The sequence below is a fragment of the Dendrobates tinctorius genome, unplaced genomic scaffold (genome assembly GCF_039654945.1).
Source record: "Dendrobates tinctorius isolate UK_male_01 unplaced genomic scaffold, ASM3965494v1 ptg000103l, whole genome shotgun sequence".
Taxonomy (NCBI): Eukaryota; Metazoa; Chordata; class Amphibia; order Anura; family Dendrobatidae; genus Dendrobates; species Dendrobates tinctorius.
The window spans coordinates 21,432,330-21,453,089 of record NW_027361771.1 but is presented as its reverse complement, the minus strand read 5'-3'; the positions used below and the strand labels follow the sequence as shown (position 1 = coordinate 21,453,089).

General features: G+C 48.0%; 1 protein-coding gene across 2 annotated transcripts in view; it reads right to left on the bottom strand.

Annotated features, from left to right (window-relative positions):
- Positions 1–20,760, bottom strand: part of GPS1 (G protein pathway suppressor 1) — a 66,033-nt gene that overhangs the window by 42,402 nt on the left and 2,871 nt on the right. For both annotated transcript variants that reach the window (XM_073588133.1, XM_073588134.1), the window contains exons 2-6: positions 12,102–12,194; positions 11,628–11,809; positions 11,172–11,336; positions 10,583–10,718; positions 10,360–10,437 (exon numbers count right to left, since the gene is read on the bottom strand). In XM_073588133.1, coding sequence (XP_073444234.1) covers positions 10,360–10,437; positions 10,583–10,718; positions 11,172–11,336; positions 11,628–11,809; positions 12,102–12,194 — 654 coding nt within the window. The remainder of the gene's footprint in view (positions 1–10,359; positions 10,438–10,582; positions 10,719–11,171; positions 11,337–11,627; positions 11,810–12,101; positions 12,195–20,760) is intronic.

Here is a 20,760-nt window from a genome sequence, read left to right as displayed (position 1 = left end):
CATTGAGATGGAAGCTGGACACAACCTTCGGTAGGAAAGATGGGACTGTATGGAAAACCACCTTGTCCTGGTGGAAAACCAGGAAGGGTCGTCTGCAGGAAAGTGCCGAAAGTTCGGACACTCTGCGTAGCGAAGTGATTGCCACTAGAAAGACCACCTTCTGTGATAGAAGGCGGAGAGGGACCTCCTTAAGGGGTTCAAAAGGAGGTGCCTGCAAAGCTGTGAGGACCAAGGTGAGGTCCCACGTGTCCAATGGACATTTGTAGGGGGGAGCCAACTGGGAAACCCCTTGGAGAAAAGTCCTCACTTGCGGCTTGTTAGCAATGCGCCTCTGAAAGAGCACGGAGAGCGCTGACACCTGGCTCTTAAGAGAGCCCAGGGATAGCCTGGCGTCCAGGCCCGATTGAAGGAAGCCGAGAACCTTTGGGAGAGAGTTGGGGAGTGGAGTCTGTCCATGAGATTCGCACAAAGTAAAGAAAATTTTCCAGGTACCGTAGTAAATCCTGGCAGAAGCTGGCTTCCGTGCCCTGATCATGGTTGCAATGACATCCGGTGAAAAACCTGCTTGGGTCAGAACCCAGGTCTCAATGGCCATACCGTCAAATTGAGAGCCCCTGAGTTCTGATGGAAGAACGGGCCTTGTGACAGAAGGTCGGGACGGATGGGGAGACGCCAGGGGGCGTCTGCTATGAGTTGTACGACGTCGGTGTACCATGTACGCCTGGGCCAGTCTGGTGCGATTAGGATGGTTGGAACTCCCTCTTGTTTGATCTTCCTCAGGACTCTGGAGATCAGGGGGAGGGGTGGGAAAATGTACAGAAGCAGGAAATGGGTCCAGTCTTGAACCAGGGCATCTGCACCGAGCAATCTTGGATCGCGCATCCTGGCCATGAAATTGGGGACCTTGGCATTGAGATGGGATGCCATCAGGTCCACGTCCGGGGTCCCCCAGCGATGGCAGATCTGACAAAAAATTTCGGGATGGAGAGACCACTCCCCCGAGTCCATTCCTTGTCTGCTGAGGTAGTCGGCTTCCCAGTTGTCCACACCCGGAATGTGGACTGCAGAGAGTACCGACCTCGCGTCCTCCGCCCAGTGGAGGATATGTGTCACTTCTTTCATCGCCTGGATGCTGCGGGCCCCGCCTTGATGGTTCACGTATGCCACCGCCGTGGCATTGTCCGACTGTATTCTGACATGAGAGGCTGCCAGCAAGTGAGGAAAGGCTCTCAATGCTAGGAAGATGGCCTGAATCTCCAGGATGTTGATGGGCATGTTCGCTTCCATTGGTGACCACTTGCCTTGCGCCCTGTGATGTAGATGCACCGCGCCCCAACCCGTCAGGCTTGCGTCCGTGGTCAAAACCTTCCATTGGACTGGGAGAAAGGATTTTCTCCTTGCAAGCGAGGTTGGCTTGAGCCACCAGTGTAGGGACGTCTTGGCTTTTGATGTTAACCGGAACTCCCTGTCGAGGGAGAATGGATTCCTGTCCCAGGACTTGAGGATGGCCAGTTGAAGAGGTCTGAGGTGAAACTGGGCAAATGGTACCGCCTCCATTGCTGCTGCCATCCTGCCGAGGACTCTCATGGCAAACTGGAGAGATCGGGGGGGATTGCGGAGGAGTATGCGAACTCCGAGAGGGAGAGCCAGTGTCTTGTCCCTGGGGAGGAGCACCAGACCCCAGGAAGGTCAGAGACTGACTCGGGGTAGTCGATGACTTTTGTAAATTGACTAACCATCCCAGGCGACTCAGAGTGTCTATTGTGATTGAGACGTTGACCATGCAGTCCTTGAAGGTGGGGGTCTTGATGAGAAGGTCGTCCAGGTACGGAACGACTACTATGCCTCTGGAGTGTAGAATATCCATGGTGGCTGCCATGATCTTGGTAAACGTTCTGGGAGCCATGGCGAGTCCGAACGGGAGGGCAACGAACTGGTAGTGGTCCTGGTCGATTGCGAACCTGAGAAATCTCTGATGGGCGGGAGCAATTGGTATATGCAGGTATGCGTCTTGTATGTCTATGGAGGCGAGATATTCTCCTTTCTCCATGGACGCAATGATTGACCGGAGGGACTCCATGCGAAAATGACGAACCCGAACATACTTGTTGAGTTGTTTTAGGCCTAGTATGGGTCGGACACTGCCTCCCTTCTTGGAAGCGCTCGTCTGCAGGAACCGGTACTATGACTCCTGTTTGAAGGAGGGAGGAAACCGCTTGATGGAAGGCTCGAGCCTTGAGTGGTGGTTTTGAGGAAACGGAGAGGAAGAACCTGTTCGGTGGGCTGGTAGAAAACTCGATCTTGTATCCGGAAGACAATATTTCCTTGACCCACCTGTCTTCTGTAATAGGCAGCCAGACCTGCTGAAAGAGTAGCAGTCGTCCGCCTACGAGTGGGGTGTCTTCTGGAAGCTGTGAGTCATGATGAGGAGAAAGTCTGAGATTTTCCTCCTTTGGACTTTGCCTGGCCTGCTTTTGACTGCTAGGTCCTGTCTGGCCTCTGTGCCGCCCTTGTGTTGTCTCTGCGGGTGGAGCGGTTACGATTTTGTGCTGGGTGCGAGACGGATCAGCCTGAAGAATTCCGAAAGGATCGGAAACGAGATTGGTTACGTCTTTTAAACGTGCGTTTAGGTTTTAATTGAGGGAGAGAGGTACTCTTACCCCCGGTGGCGTTGGATATCATTGTATCCAGTTTTTCACCAAAAAGATGCCCACTGAAGTACGGGAGATTTGTGAGGGACTTTTTTGAGGCCGCGTCCGCTTTCCATTCCCTCAGCCAGAGGATACGCCGGATCGTGATGGCGTTTGATGCTATTACCGCTACACCTCTTGCAGAATCCAAAGCTGCATGGATCATGTAATCTGCTACTACTGCTATTTGAACCGCCTGGTCCGACAGCTGAGGATTTGAAGCTTGGAGGCCCTGTTGCAATTTTTGAGCCCAGGCTAGAATGGCCTTGGCCGCCCAGACTGAAGCAAACGCGGGAGCAATAGAAGCTCCAGCCGCTTCGAAGATTGAACGAGCCATGCGTTCTACCTGCCTGTCTGCTGCATCCTTGAGGGTTGAGCTGTCTGGCAGTGAAAGATGAGTCTGTGCTGCTAGCCTAGAGACTGGGGGGTCCACTTCGGGTGGATCTGTCCATTCCTTAGTGTCCTTCTGTGGGAAGGGGTACTTTGCTTCTAAGTATTTGCGATTGGCGAATTTTTTCTCAGGCTGCGAAAAATGATTAGAAAGTATTTTTTGAAATTCCGGGTGATTAGGGAAGACCTTAGATGGTTTCAGAACAGTCTCGAAGCAAATCTTGTGTTCTGGGGCTTCCGGGGTTGGATCAGAAATATCCAGCACCCGAAGGATGGAGATTATATCCTCAACTAGGGCTGTATTACTAGGGGGACAAGGTATCAGAGAATTCTCTGTTTCGTTGTCTGAGTTAGAGTCACATATGCCTTCTGAGTCTTGCGCATCGCTAAGGAGCTCCCTAGCGGGTGAACTAGGGCGGAGGTCTTCTGTGATCGGGGATCGTTGTGGAGATCCGTGTTGTCTGTGTCTGTCAGGGGACGGTGAAGGTGATCTAGAGCCACCGTGTCTCTCCCTGGAGGGGGACGAACGAGTGCTATGTGAGGAAGCGGATGAACGCGACCTGTGGGTCCGCTTTCGTCTGAGACTGTCGGAAGCGGCATGTCCCTGAGACGGGCTGTCCCTTTGCTGGGTAATGTTCATAGCCAAGACATGACCCTGCAGAGCCTGCAGTAGTGTGGAGGTCAAGTTATTCATAGACTGTGTCATAGACTGCGACATCTGAGTAGCCCATTCCGGCGTGGTCGCAGGCGCAGAAGCGTTGGTAGGGACGTCTTAGGGTTCGGACCCAGTGTTTCGGGTACAGTCCCGGCAGTGCGGGTACGTGCTGCCACTGGGGAGATTGGACTTGCAGGCTGTGCAGAATGCATAAAAAGTCTTGCCTGGTCCTCTTTCTTGAGCCCGACATAGTGCTTAGTACTATGACTCCTGTTTGGCTGGCTAGCAGGGGCCCTACAGGGGTGGCTATGCAGAGGGAAGTATAGCGGAACAATATAGGTAATATGAATTCACAACTGGGTAAGGGAACCTAGCTGTGATCTTACCCCACCGGTGTGCCCCTAGGTCCAGCGCCGACCATTAACGGTCCTGTGCCACCCAGAGACTGCTGTGTTGCTTCAGCTATGTTTTCTGCTGCCGCAAGATGGCCACCGGGATTCTGAGGTGGAGGAGGAAGGGGGCGGAGAGCTGAAAAGGGCGCGCTGAGCTATATAAAAGCGCGCCCTTCCTGCCTCGATCCGCCCCTTCTATGACACTGCAGAGTGTCATTTTCGTCATCCGGGGGGCGGGCCGGGGGGGCGGGAATAAGGCGGCGACTTCGGCTAGGCCGAAGCCACGGCCTAAATTTGAGACCTCATGCCCAGAAGGGCTCCAGGACGGCGCGGTTGTCCGGGGGGTGGTCGGATTTAACCCAGACCCCCCTGGAATGAAAGGAAGGCTAGCGGTGGGGTCATGAGCGCGAACGGGGCCCTGTGGAGGGTCCCTTGGGGCGCTATGCAGCTGGTGCTGCCGCAGCGACAGGGGTGCAGAGAGCCCCGTCTCTGACAAGTGCCATGCCTGCCTGCACCTCCCCCGGTCCCAACAGGAGCCCGCAGCTGGGCTGGGGTCCCTGGGTCTGTAAGTGGTTCAATGGTGCCTGATACAGGCCCTACCTGCGGTGTCTCAACCTAATACCCCCAGAGGGGGATTAATTAGGGAGGGTGCTGCTGTCACCGTCAGGGGGCTTCACCCTCTCCTCGACCTCAACCCGGAGCCGAAAGAAACTGGGGAAGGAGGGGGGTCTCGACTTCGAACCAGTACCCGAGGGACTGGTGAAGGAGCGACATGGGGAATAGCCACTTCGACCTCAATCGGGTACCCCTAATAGGGGACCGAGGAGGGAGCCATGCCGGGAGTCTCGCTGAAGACCCGCTTTTCTTCATCTGTAGTCTGTTGGAAGAAAACAAGAAAAAACGGAGTAAAAATTTTTAGGTGTGCCTCCTTGCGACACTAAGCAAAAACTAGAGAAGGCTGACGCCGTCCAGGGGTGTATACTGCAGAGGAGGAGCCAAAGTTAATCTTTTTCAGATTAAGCATAGTGTCGCCTCCTAGTGGACAGCAGCATAACACCCACGGTTCTGTATCCCCCAATGAGGCGACAGAGTAATATTCATAATTGAGAGTCCTCAGTGGTTGATACCTTTCAACGGCTAACTGAAAAGATGTTAACACATTGCAAGCTTTCGAGACTACTCAGGTCTCTTCATCAGGCATTGACTAGTACAACATCTGAAGAATCACATATATATGCACAAAAAATGCAAATAGATAAGACAAGTGACGTGAAGCAGAATTAGCCATTAAAAGGTATCAACCACTGAGGACTCTCAATTATGAATATTTTTCTATCTACTGGCTAATACGGTACAAAGATATACATCTTTCCTGTATCTAAGTGAATAAAAGGATTTATGTATTCACTACATCGTGGAGCTGGACATTCCTTTCTTTATTTTTTTAAATCAAGCGCTTTGACACAGCGGTCTCGTGCTCCGATGTCAGGATGCTGTTTCTGGTGAGCTGGATCTTTTCATTGAATTCATTACTAGAGATATCTACCATTGTTTCCTAGTACTGTGCGCAAAACTTCATCCAGATCTTTGTGTGTATTGCCGACGTTACTGGCTTCCTATTCCTCTGGATAGAGGACATGACGGAGTCTGAAAGCCCTCTGGATCTCAAAATCTGCCTTTCAGGATCCTGGCAGTCAATTGCCTATCGGCCCTTGGAAAAGAATATCGTGCCTTTCTGGAAGATGGGGGTCTTCTAAAGCCATCTTCCTCGACAGGGAGAACCAGCTTCTCTTGGCCAAAATGGTAATATCACTATTATTTTGGCCTGATCCTCCTGGATTTTCTTTAGTGCTGTCGGAATTAGGGGCAAGGAAAAGCATATGTCATGTCCCATACCTGGGACAAGGCACCTAATCCCGTCAGGTTGTCTCTTCAATTCATAGAAATTTTTTTTTGAGCTTTAGCGCTCCCTTTGTGGCAAACAAGTCTAGCTGAGGAGTACCCCAGCAATGGGTTAAGCGCTGGAATTCCTCCCAATTCAGTTCCCATTCTGATTGCTAAATTTCTTTCTGGCTTCGAAATTCTGCCACTAAATTTTGAGATCCTTTTAGGTGTATCATTGTCACTGAAAGGACTGTCTCCTATGCCCAGTGAAAAATCATTCCAGCAAAAAGCCTGAAGATGATGTCTAGGACCACCTTGATGCCAGAGGAAGGCTACTACGATGATATTGTCTGACAGAAATCTGACGTGTTGATCCTTCAATTTTAACTGACATCTTTTCAACGTCTCCCAGACCGCTTGAAGGTCTCAGAGGTTGGATGGTATGAGAAAATCTGGCTTTGGCCAGGTGGCCTGTAGCTACTGACCCTGTAGGTCCTACCATCCACTGTTGCTTGTGTCTATGGTGACTGTTACAAACGGGGATAGACTTCACATGATCCCTCTCTGTAGGTTGGCCATAGAAGTCCACCAAATTAATGGCTTTTTTGTCATTATGGAGAATTTTATTTTCTTCTTGTACAATCCTTCCACGCGTCTGTTCTAAGATGCCTGAATATGCTGATGTAACTGCCTTGAGTGGGATTGGCTTCACAAAACACATGGTATAGAGACTATCATTAATCCCAGGATCGTCATACTCTCTCTCAGAGAGACCGGTAATCTGTTTTTTAAACCAATAATGCTGTCTCCGAGTTCATTTTATATCCTGTCTGGTAAGAAGGATGTAGGTCATTCCTAAACCAAAAAAACTTCTAGGAAGAATTTTTGTTTCCCGGGAATAAGATCCGACCTTTTTACACTTTATGTTCCATCCCAATAGTTTTAGGACCAAGATGGTTGATGATGGACTGACTCTTAGTCAACTGGGTGATTTTGCAATTAATAGGAAATCGTCCAAGTACTGAACAATTAATATCCCTTGTTCCCTCAAAAAAGCCACAACTTCTGCCACTAATTTGGTGATAATACATGGGGCTGAGGAAAGACCAAAGGGAATACAACAGAATTCGTAATGCTGAATCACTACCCCCTTCTTTCACTCCGAATCTCAGATATCTTTGACTCCGAGGATGAAAAGGCACATGGTAGTAGGCTTCTTTGAGATCTAACAAGCACATTACCATATCCTTCCTGATTAACAGAATCGTTGATCTTATTGATTGCAGTTTGAAATTTTTTTGAATACCACCCATTTGTTTAGGGATTTTAGATTTATGATTTGCCGAAATCGACCCCGGGTTTCTTTACTGAAAACAGATTTGAATAGTATCAGAGGAACTATTTTTCTTTTGGTATTGGCATTACCACTCCTGAATTCACCAACTTCTTTATTCAAGAATTCTGGGATACTTCGGACCAGGCCCTGTCAAAGGATTGGAGTCTTCCTCCCACTTCCTTGGCGTCATTGTCTCCCTGTGTTAGTCGTTGGATCGAGAAAGGAATTTTTCCTCTGTCTCCGTTTGGGTAGCTCCATCTACCCGTTTTCCCTTTACCTGCATAATCTGGTTTCTGATGGGAATGGGGCCTCCGTAAAGATGTTTTTTTCATTTTTTTATTTCTCCTCTGGAAACCATTTTTTTTCGTCTGAGGCTCTTTTTAGTATATCATCCAATACTGGACCAAACACTCGGAGACTGGAAAAATGAATGAAACACAACTTATTCATTTATTGACTATCACCTGACCATGTCTTAAGCCATATAGCTCACGTTACAGGATTCTAGAGTGCCCCATTGTTTGCAGCAATCTGATTGATTCTACTTAGGCATCCGCCATAAATCCTGTCGCCAGTTTGTGTAAGGGAATGGATTCCAGGATCTCATCTCTGGATGTCTTCTTCCTAAGATGATCTTCTGACTCCTCTGTCCATAGATTTATGAATCTTGCAACAGAGGAAGCAGCTTTTAATAATTGCTGAAGTTTCCCCAAGTTCTCTTGAGTAGCCCATCGGATTTCCTGTCCATAGGATCCTTCAAACATGATGAATCATCAAATGGGATAGATGTCTTCATGGCTTCTCTGGCAATAGGGATCTTTCTTAGGGATTTCTTCTAAAAATTCCATCTCTTCCGGCTCGAATGGTAGACGAGATCCAAAACTCCTTGGTATAACCAATGTCTTTTCTATGTCTTCCCACTCCTCCCAGATCATTGCTTTTATGTGCTTATTGACAGGAAATACTCTGTTCATTCGGGATCTTAACCCCCCAAACATTTCATCCTGTATGGAGGGGGATTGGAGAGTCTCCTCAACTTTCATCATATACCTCAATGCATGTAAGAGCATATCTGTGTTTTCCCAAGAGAAAAGATATTTCTTTTTCTCTTCTCGTAAGGTTGGGATGAAACCTTCCCCTTCCTCCTGTTCAGGGTCAGTACAGTATGACACTTCCTCCTCTGAACACGACTCCATCTCCCACCGTGGTCTTTTAGGCCTAGGAACAGCCTGGGAGGAGTGAGACGAATTTTGGACCTCTTCTGCTATTATGTCCATCATATCTGTTATGAAGGAGGAATGCTCTTCCTTTACTACTTTGGCAATACACTCCTGGCATAATTATTTCCGATATGTGTCAGGCAGTTTCATGTTGCATGGGGCACATTTTTGTCCCTTTTTCTGAGATGCTGATGAGGCCATAGACCTTTTAGGAAACACTTTATCCTAAAGGCGGTGAAAGTATACATAATATAATATTGATGTCAGGTGAAATAACAACAGTTAGCGTGAAACTCCCAGTTTACTCACTTACTAGGGATATCAGAACGGCCAGTGTTTTGTCCCTCCATTGCAGGCTGTCTAAATGGACTGGTAACTCAGTTCCCCTCTCGTAGTACCATCTCACCTATCTTACATCTGAATCATCAAAGGGCGCTTCACATTTAATTAGGTCTTGGCGCTCTTTTTTTCAAAATCCCGGTAGTGTGGTCCACGCTGGAACGAATGCCGGGTACTAGAGACTTGCGCGTCATCCCATCTGTAAACCGGAAATACCCAGCATACCAGTGTCTTGAGCACGTACAGCAGCCGAGCGCAGAGATGAATGACATGAGCAGAGAGCCTCTCTCAAGGGGAAGCGGCTAAATCCAGGAGCTCCAACTGTACTGGCCAGGTTGAAGGACCCCTTGTTCAGCGAGGTGTCAGCAGAGTCTGGAGACTCTGCTGCGGGAGGAAGGAAAGAGACACCCCCACCCCGATCCTCCTGCGTCCATCAGTCAGGAGCTCCTGCTCAACCGACAGGTAAATTCTGCTCTTCCAGTCCACAAGTGCCCCCCCCATGCGTATGTCCTTGATGGGAGAGGAAAAATAGGTAGTAGAGGGATGGGCTTTTTAACCTTGTGTGTATTCCTGTCCCTTATCAAGGATATGAAGGACAACCTCCCGATGGTGCCGTAAGGATTGACATCCTGGAAAACACTGCTTTTAATTTGAATAAAAAACACAGCAAAAATGCAATGTTTGAACATAGCCTAATTGTTTTCCCTGTCCAAATAAATATTTTCAATAAGTCCTAATATAAATTTTAAAAACTGACTGATTTCTACAGCTTATGTGCAGACTATGGATATCCATGGTTAGACAGAAAACATTGGAGAGTAATCCTGCTGCCTAATATTTCTCCACTTGTTCCCTACTTTGGGTTAACATATGTTTGCCAGGACTAGAGTTGAGCGACTTTGGTCGGATCGGGTTTCGTGAAACCCGACAAACAAAATATATGTCGGTTGAAACTGGACCGACTAGGGCAAAAAAAGTCAGAGTTTCGTCCGAAACCCGACCCCAATGCAAGTCAATGTTGAATAAATGTCGGCATTGAGCGGATGACATTCATCCACTCAATGCTGACTTTTATTCCCCATTGACTTACATTGGGGTCGGGTTTCGGACGAAACTCCGACTTTTTTTTGCCCTAGTCAGACCGGTTTCATCCGACTCAAATTTTGTTTCAGTCGGGTTTCACAAAACCCGATCCGACCAAAGTCGTTCAACTCTAGCCAGGACATGTAGATTGGAATATGACTGCAGAATCAGACTACTCAGAATGTCTTTGATGTCGGCTACCATAGAGACACAAAGCCTGCATAGAAGCTGTGAGCAAAAAACAGTAGGAAATTGTGTTTCGGTCGTTCTAATTTTATATGCATAGAATCTACTTTTTTTTTTGCAAAAGCGGACAGCGTCTTTAATACAATATACACACTCTTGTTTGTATGCTACTATAGGCGCTCACCTCAGCAATTTCTGGCGTTGACTCAGCTTTACTGACATAGCTGAGGACGTGAGACCAGTTCTGGAGATACACGCTGACCTGAAGAAGTAGAGAACAGAAGAAATGGATCAAACCCTAAACCTGGCTATAGAAGACACTAGCCAGACAAACTCTTGGAATGATATCAGAATGCAGAATAAATGTGAATGGTGTAGACCGTGGCATGATGATGGCATGTTGTCACCTTGATAACATTCAAGCACATGTTGATGACGTGCTTAGCACTGGTACAGTAGTCTCTAGCACGGGAATAGCATTTCAGTGCGTTGCTTAGGTCTCCACAATCCAAGTAGTGATCCCCCAAATCATCATGGCCCCTCCTGGAAAAATAGAAAAGTTTCAACAACAAAACAGCCACATGATAAGCCTTACTCTCTGCACAGGCCTACAGTTTAGACAAACACCAAGGCTGGGGTTGTATGGTGACTTCTGACCATGACACAGGTGAAGAGGTCAGATAAGAAAGAATATACGCTGCTGATACATAAGAAACATAACATAGCGTAATGCAAGTGAATAGAGCAACATTGCGAGCCAAGGTACTGCGACTAGTGAGTCACAAAAAGGTAACACTAGTTGGACTCTTTTGCTAGTTGTTTGCCGCAATATCTTGCTGTGTCGCAATGCGACCCATTCACTTGCATTACGCTGTATTGTAACAGCGATCTTTGGCCAAGCCACCTGTGCCCAGAGTCACCGTGCAGGAGCACCGCCTAACTGACTGATGTGCTCCTTCACAGATCACATATTATCTTTCTTTACTGTGCTACTACCTAATGCTTTCTTTGATGGAATTCCCCTTATAGTTCTTCAGATCAGTGTCCAATTTTTCCAGTTTCAGAAGTGCTTTTTTACGAGTTGCCTCCACCCAGGCTGTGTCCAATGGAGGAGGGTCCAGCGAGCCCTCGGGCAAAGCATCTGGTGCATTCTGCAGTTCCCTGTACAAATATACAATGTGAGTGCTAAAGATATAGGAAATACTGCAGGGGCAGTGTGTGCAGACAGTAAGCAGAACACACAGTTAATAGGCAGAAAAGGGGTGTACAAAAACTGCAGAGGAGTGGTGAGACAGGACACAATGAGATGCAGACAGATTGTTCTTTTTTTCTATGACCAATGTAAACAAATGTAAAATTGAAGAATACAATTTTATAAATAGGGATTCAGAAAAAATAAAGGAACTAGAAGGGAGGATTGGAGATTCTCACGACAATCTTTATCCAAATCACCTTGATGCCTCGGTCAGCTTCCGATGAATTTCCTCATACACGTCAACGTTAAAAGTTCGCTGTACAAACGATAGAGCCATTTTTAGAGCTTCAACCCGCAGCTGAGGGCACCGATCTGCAATAAACTGCAGCCTCTCAATACGCATGAGGCCACTGTAGCTGGAAGCGTACTGCTCCAGATCCTGAGAAGAGAGAAAAACCCACATGAGGGGCAATTGTGGAAGTGCAGGAGTGTGATGAGTGATCATTTTCATAAACTCATTCCTTTGACGATTTTGCTACAGCTATAGCGAGTGGTGGCAAATTTAGTATGATTACTAAAGAGCTAGCTCCTCCATTGGAGATAGAAACCTAGGAGGCAGCAAAAACCAATAAGCAAAACCAATTCTGCATTACTCTCCAATACTAGAATTTTTTTTTTTTTTAAATTGGAGGTGCATTTTAAGGCTGGACACGTTGTGAGCATACACATACCAGAGTAGGGTTTTCCACCAAGTAATTGATATCCGGGACATTCTGTTGGTCATCCTGGGGGTCAGCATCAATCTGCATGGGTTCGACAGCTCCCTGGCGGTACAATACAGAATCAAGTGATGTCAGGAGCTATGCCATACTTCAGCTGACGTTATTGACAATGCAGTGGCTCATTTGTAAATGTACGGGCACAGCTACACTGAGCGTTCTACAGGTCCTTCTGTCCCTCCCCGATTCCTCAAATAGTGCGTAGTTGGATTGGCCGGTGCTCAGGATCCATTCTCCGGAGGCACCTAGCATGAAGTCATGTGTCCCTGACAAAGATGGTGAGCTGGAGCTATTCTTCAGTCGTTCCTGACTGTCTGAATTCTCCGACATTGACCCACAGCTTACCTGCTGAAAGCAAATACATCTGTAACATTCTTCTGCTTGTACTACTGAAGGCACTATATACTTAAATGGTAGGGTTGGACAATTTTCTGGTGTCAGTGAAGCCCCATCATTTTTTGTGGTCCATGAGAAAACAGTCCAAACAACACAGTGTATAGTATAGTATAATATATATATATACACTCACTGGCCACTTTATTAGGTACACCTGTCCAACTGTGTGTTAAGACTTAATTTCTAATCAGCCAATCACATGGCGGCAACTCAGTGCATTTAGGCATGTAGACATGGTCAAGACAATCTCCTGCAGTTCAAACCGAGCATCAGTATGGGGAAGAAAGGTGATTTGAGTGCCTTTGAACGTGGCATGATTGTTGGTGCCAGAAGGGCTGGTCTGAGAATTTCAGAAACTGCTGATCTACTGGGATTTTCACGCACAACCATCTCTAGGGTTTACAGAGAATGGTCCGAAAAAGAAAAAAAATCCAGTGAGCGGCAGTTCTGTGGCCGGAAATGCCATGTTGATGCCAGAGGTCAGAGGAGAATGGGCAGACTGGTTCGAGCTGATAGAAAGGCAACAGTGACTCAAATTGCCACCCGTTACAACCAAGGTAGGCAGAAGAGCATCTCTGAACGCACAGTGCGTCGAACTTTGAGGCAGATGGGCTACAGCAGCAGAAGACCACACTGGGTACCACTCCTCTCAGCTAAGAACAGGAAACTGAGGCTACAATTTGCACAAGCTCATCGAAATTGGACAGTAGAAGATTGGAAAAACGTTGCCTGGTCTGATGAGTCTCGATTTCTGCTGCGACATTCGGATGGTAGGGTCAGAATTTGGCGTAAACAACATGAAAGCATGGATCCATCCTGCCTTGTATCAACGGTTCAGGCTGGTGGTGGTGGTGTCATGGTGTGGGGAATTTTTTCTGGGCACTCTTTGGGCCCCTTGGTACCAATTGAGCATCGTTGCAACGCCACAGCCTACCTGAGTATTGTTGCTGACCATGTCCATCCCTTTATGACCACAATGTACCCAACATCTGATGGCTACTTTCAGCAGGATAATGCGCCATGTCATAAAGCTCGAATCATCTCAGATTGGTTTCTTGAACATGACAATGAGTTTACTGTACTCAAATGGCCTCCTCAGTCACCAGATCTCAATCCAATAGAGCATCTTTGGGATGTGGTGGAACGGGAGATTCGCATCAGGGATGTGCAGCCGACAAATCTGCGCCAACTGTGTGATGCCATCATGTCAATATGGTCCAAAATCTCTGAGGAATGCTTCCAGCACCTTGTTGAATCTCTGCCACGAAGAATTGAGGCAGTTCTGAAGGCAAAAGGGGGTCCAACCCCTTACTAGCATGGTGTACCTAATAAAGTGGCCAGTGAGTGTATATATGTACACACACACATATACATAAATATTAAGACATAATGGCTACCCATCTCCTTGCATTTCTCTTGCACGAGATTAGTTGCACAGCTTTCGACTGTCCCATACATCACATTGGGGACTTGCAGAAATTAATGCACATGCTGCAGACACAACCCCTCACACACCTATCGAATGGATAGTTCAGTGGTAAATTATAGTCTCAGGCTAGGACTACACTAAGACATGTCACTGGACATGTTTGTGCCATTCCATCTAATGATGGCCTTTGCGGTCATCGGGACCCATGACGTAACTTTGACCCAGTACACATCAATGACAGTGAATTGCACACAAACAGCCACAATGTAGACAGGTTATTTACGGGCAGAGCTAAAATTATCATGCAAGTGAAAGCCAATGACAAATCGCACAGGTCGCCATGTAGCGCTAGCTTTAGGCCCCAATACAGCAAAGCTTTACTCTAAAATTCTAGAGTAAAAAGCTCAGAAAAGTAGCAAAATTCTTGTGCACTGCGATACTACACGTACATTTTGGGACCTAGGGTGTGTGCACACATTGCGGATTCTGCTGTGGATTTTTCCGCACAGATTTGTCTAAATCTATCTGCGGATTTACTGGGAATTAGCCTGCGGTTTTCCCCTGCGGTTTGACACCTGTCATGGAGCAGGTGCCAAACCGCTGCGGAATCCGCACAAAGACGTGACATGCTGCGGATTTAAATCTGCGGAAAAATCCGCAACGTATGCACTGCGTTTGTCTTTTTACATAGACTAAAATGGTACTGTACAATGCAGCAGAAACTGCTGCGGATCTGCAGCAGAATCCGCAACGTGTGCACACACCCTTAACACCATTTTCACCAACTTCTGATAAAGTGGACAGGGATGGGGTGAGAAAAGGGCATGGCAACCCCCACTCTTCAAATACATGAGTGACAGCATTCCTTATGTCACAAATCTTAGTTAAGTCCCTAAGGGTATGTGCACACGCTGCGGATCCGCAGCGGATTTGGCCCTGCAGATCCACAACAGTTCCGCAGACACTGTACAGTACCATGTTAGCCAATGGGATTTCAAATCCGCAGTGCACATGCGGTAGATTTTTCTGTGCGGTTTTGCTGCGGTTTTAAATCCGCAGCATGTCAATTCTTTCTGCGGATTCCCAGTGGTTTGACACCTGTTCCATTGTCCAGGTGTCAAACCGCAGGGGAAAACCACTGGCAAATCCGCAGGTCACTTTACCTGCGGTTTTACCTGCAAATCCGCACGGAAAAATCCACAGGTGAATCCATAGCGTGTGCACATACCCTAAGGGTCATTCCGTGGTAACTTACGTTACATTAACAAGCCATAAAAACTGAGTTAATAATGGCTACAGACTGTTCTTTGAAGGCAGGCACAAAAATGAGTGAATGTATATTGCACATTAAACTATTCTCAATTGATTTCAACAGAGTTTGATTTTTCAAGAATACAAATTAAATACAAAAATACAGTGGTATTACTTGGTAACTTACGTTACAACACAATGTAGTAATTTACGTTACAAAGCTGATGGTAACTTACGTTACAATATCATTACTTCATATGAGAAGTAAACGTATTGTAACTTAAGTTACTAACTGTGTTGTAGCGCAAATTACCACGGAATGACCCCTGAACTGGAATAGGTTTTGTGGTGCACGCCACTTTGGACCTCGCCTCATTCATTAAAAGGTGTGCGCCTGAAAATGAGTCCTTGCATTCCACCTGTCCCCTCATGAAGACTAGCGAGAGAAACATGAATTGGGACCTTAAGGGGGTATTTACACGGCAAGATAACAGTGAATGAGCAATAGTAAACGTGATTGTTTCACAATTATCTTTCCATGTAAGTAGGCTGCCAACAACCGATGAACAAGCTAATCACTCGTACATAGGGTGAAATGATCTTTCTCTAGCAACCTTCCACGACAGTATAGGAGGAGGTCATCTCCACACCCTAATGGGGGACAGGAAGCACGAGAGGTTAAAAGGTCCCTCCCACCTCCCTCTCACCAGTGTCTTTCCTGTCCCCCATGGGGCATGGAGTGGTCTGGTGTGCTGTCTGGCCGGCTGCTATAGCATACCTGAGGAAAAGCTTCAGAGCCGGGCAGTGGTGGTCGGTGGCGCAGCCTTCCCTCCTCCGTTCTGCTCCCGCCTTCTATTGAATCCGGGACCGTTCCTGGCCCTCCCGCGCTCCCCTTTGGGGAGTAAAGCGGGCCAGTGATCCCCGCCGGAGGCCTTCCGCAGCTCTCCGGTATCTCCTCCTCCCCTGTGTGCTGGCGAGACCCGGAGGTGACGTCATGCGAACAGGTCACTTCCGGGGTATGTGGAGCTGTCATGGCAGCCCCCATCCTGCTGCCAGCGCGGGGAGCTCGCCGGAGCCTGCTCCAGGACCCAGGGAGGAGGAGGGGGAATCAAACTGACGCGCTGAGGGCGGAGTCAACCCGTTATTAACCCGCCGGAAGACACCGACAGGTAAGGCAAATCCCCTGCTGTCATGGACGGTTGTTCCTGCCCTGCATCTGCAGAGCCCAGTGCTGCCCCAGCCACAGTGAGTGTTATCTGGGGTGGGTCCTAGTGGTGCGATCCAGGATAGAGGTCCTCAAAATACTTCTCCCCCTCTCTTTTATAGGGAGAAAAGTCTGCCCATAAAAGCACCAATACCTCCAGCAAATCGGCAAAGTGTGCCATATGCAGTACGAAGCTTCCCTCTAATTGGAAGAAAAAGTTATGTCAGGCATGCACGGATAAAGTGGTCAGGGCTGAGCACCCGTCATTAATAGACGAGATCCGCAGCTTGGTCACCCATCAGGTTCAGACCTCTTTAACCGCCCTGTCCCCCCCTCCGCCACCTCCAATTATGGGCTCACCACTTTCAAAAAAGCGGAGGATTCAGAATCTGAGTCGGAGAGATCATTCAACTCGAGATCCGAAAATTGGGAGCAACCAGGGACCTCTAGGGCACCTGACGTTAGACGGTATCTCCTTTCCACAGAATACGTGGAGGAGTTGATTAGCGCAGTATGCGCCACTATGGGCCTAGAAGAGGAACCTGTCATGCAAACAGCACAGGATCGCATGTTTGGGGGATATGAAGGACCTAAACGAGCAGGCTTTCCAGTTCATAAAAGCATAGCAGACATGATCTCCCAGGAATGGGAATACCCTGAGAAACGCTACTCAGCCCCGTCAAAGCTCCGTCATCGATTTCCTCTGGAAGGAGAGGGGTTTAAATGGGACATCCCGAAGGTTGATGTCCAGGTGGGTGGCAAGGGTGGTAAAGAAGACGGTTCTACCATTTGATGATGCATCTCAGCTTAGAGACCCGATGGACCGTAAAGCTGAAAGCCTCCTGAGGAAAACATGGGAAACCTCTGCGGCCACCTTGAAATCAGGAATTGCGTCCACTTGTGTCTCTAGGTCCCTCTTTCAATGGATTGAGGAACTAGAGAACCATATTTTGCGTGGTACCCCAAGGGGTGACCTCCTTAACTCACTCCCTATCTTGCAGAGAGCTACGGGCTTCCTGGCAGATGCATCAATGGAGATGATCCGTACTTCTGCCAGAGCCATGGTACAATCAAACTCTGCCAGACGAGCCCTTTGGCTTAAGACGTGGAGCGGAGACATTACATCCAAGGTTAAACTATGCTCTTTACCCTTTAAAGGTGAACATGTCTTCGGCCCTGCCTTGGACGAAATTCTGGAAAAAGCCACAGACAAAAAGAAGGTGCTTCCCGAGCAGAGAACGACAAGGAAACGTCTTTTTCGAGCCCCCCAGAATCAGTCATCCCAACCACGAGCGAAGGGAAAGACGGGAAGATGGAGATACGCTAAAGGGAGAGGCAAGAACATCCTGGTCCCCCAGCAGCAACAACAGCAGCTCCAAGAAAAACAATGACTCGATCCCGGTGGGTGGGGGAAGGCTTTCGAGATTCTTTCTTGCCTGGCAGTTGATTTCCAACAGCCCCTGGGTCCTGAGTGTGATCAGAGAGGGCCTACTGCTGGAGCTCGAATCCGATCTCCCGCGGGGTATAAGAGTCACCTCCCTACCATCTTGGGAGATCCCAGCTCTAAACTCCGGCATTCAGCAGCTTCTACTGTGAAAGGCCATCTCTCAGGTCCCTGTGGAGGAACAAGGAAGAGGGCATTATTCCAGATTGTTCCTAGTAAAAAAAAACCCACAGGAGAGTCGAGGATAATAAATCTAAAGGGCCTCAACCGACACATTGCATACCACAAATTCAAGATGGAGTCGGAAAGGACCGCCATTCCTCTGATAGGGCAGGATTACTTTATGGCTACTATAGATCTGAAGGATGCCTATTTCCACATCCCCATCCATCCTTCCCACAGGAAGTATCTGAGTTTCACAATCGATCAGGGTCCAGAAATAAAATACTTCCAGTACAACGTGCTTCCATTTGGGATATCATCTGCTCCTCGAGTATTCTTCAGGATCATGACAGAGGCTGTGTCCCACATCAGAAGCCAGGGCATATGTATTGTACCCTACCTGGACGACCTACTAATAATAGCAGCCTCCTACTGTACTCTGGAGCTACAGGTGACTCAGACTCTGGACATTCTCCAGTCGTTAGGATGGATCCCGAACATAAAGAAGTCGCACATCCAACCTTCCCAGAAGGTGAAATTCTTAGGAATCCGACTGGATTCAAAAAATCAAATGTCATTCCTCCCGGAGGAACACCAGAGATCCATAATATCAAGGATCTCAAAGTTCAGGGAACAGAGATCCCCGACCCTCAGGTCAGCTATGTCCATACTAGGGTCTATGACCTCCTGTATCCAGGTGCACAGGCTCACTCCAGAACGCTCCAGTCCCACATTCTAAAAAACTGGAACCGGGATCACACCGGCCTGAACAGGAAAGTCCAGACCCCAGGGGTAGCGAGAGCTTCGCTGGCATGGTGGATAGACCACGAAAAATTGTGCAAGGGAATCAGCTGGTCTCAGACCCCATTAGTCATGGTAACGACAGACGCCAGCAAAAAAGGCTGGGGAGCTGTAGTGTCTCGACACCCATTCCAGGGTTTGTGGAGCCAGGAAGTGAGCGCAAGATCCTCAAACTTCAGGGAGCTGAAGGCGGTGGAGGAGGCTCTGCTGGCAGCAAAACACCTGGTCCAGGGCCAGCATATCAGGGTCTACTCGGACAATGTAACAACAGTAGCCCATCTCAGACACCAAGGGGGTACGAGATCCAGCAGCCTGGAGGGCCTTTCAAACCGAATATTTTCCTGGGCTGAAAAGCACGTCCGTTCTTTGACGGCAATTCACCTGAAGGGTACTGCCAATCTTCAGGCAGATTTCCTAAGCAGAAAAAGCATCCAGCCTGGCGAATGGACCCTGAACAAAATAATCTTCCAGAAACTAGTCGACAGGTGGGGCCTCCCCGAGGTGGATTTATTAGCCTCAGGAGAGAATGCTCAAGTGGAAAACTACTTCTCACTAAACCCCAGGGACAGGTCCCTGGGAGTGGATGCCTTTGTCCACAGGTGGAGGTTCCATCTAGCATACGCCTTCCCGCCAGTTCCAATCCTTGCCACAACCCTGAGGAAGATTCGGGAGGATCAAACTCCAACCATCCTAGTAGCTCCGCTGTGGCCAAAGAGGAGCTGGTACTCTCTGATAACGGAACTGTGGGTGGAGGGGCCATTCATCCTACCCACGGAAGACGACCTTCTCTTGCAGGGCCCTCTACATCATCCAAACCTCCGGGAATGAGGTTGGCGGCCTGGCTACTGAAGCCCAGATCCTGAGGGCCAGGGGTCTATCGGAAGTGGTAATAAAGACTCTCCAGAAGTCTCGGAAACCAGTCACTATCGCTATATATAATAAAATATGGAAGAAGTTCTCTTCATGGTATCTACCAGACTGGCCTGACCCAGAAAGGCCCAACATTTCCTGTATCCTGGACTTCCTGCAGAGGGGGCTGGAACTAGGTCTAAAACCTAGTACATTGAAAGTACAGGTGTCAGCATTAAGTTCTATGTTTGACTGTGACTTGGCCAACCACAGGTGGATAAGAAGATTCATGACATCGGCCACTAGAATTCATCCAAAGAAACTAATAGCTGTCCCAACATGGGACTTGAATGTGGTACTTACGGGACTCACTCAATCTCCCTTAGAGCCCTTGCCATCCTGTACTTCTCAGCTCCTGACCTGTAAGGTGGCCTTACTTATAGCAATAACTTCAGCAAGGCGAGTGGGAGAGCTCCAAGCTCTCTCGGTTAGGGAACCCTACCTGTTAGAAACGACTCCATAGTGCTCTCTCTTGATCCATCCTTTCTACCGAAGGTTGTGTCTGACTTCCACAGGTCACAGAATATAATCCTTCCTTCATTCTGCCAGAACCCAGCAAACCCTAAAGAGGTGTTTCACAAGCTGGATGTAAGATGTATAGTTCTCCACTACTTGGAGTGTACCAAAACCTATAGTCGATCACAACCTGTTTAACCATACCTCTGGCCCAAACAAGGGAAAAAAGATGGCAAAGAACACCATTGCCAACTGGATTAGAAGAGCTATCTCTGAAGCTTACCTTGCGCAAAACATCACTCCCCCTGCAGGGATCAAGGCGCATTCAACGCGGTCTACCTCTACTTCATGGGCTGAGAGGGCAGGCGCATCTTCAGAGCAGATTTGTAGGGCAGCAACTTGGTCCTCCCTACATACCTGTACCAAACATTATAGATTAGACCTTGTATCTAACATGGATTTAGTCTTTGGCCGAAAAGGTCTTCAGGCCGTTGTCCCCACCTAGTGCAGTATAGGTTGTTATGCCTCCTATGTTGTCGTGGAAGGTTACTAGAGAAAA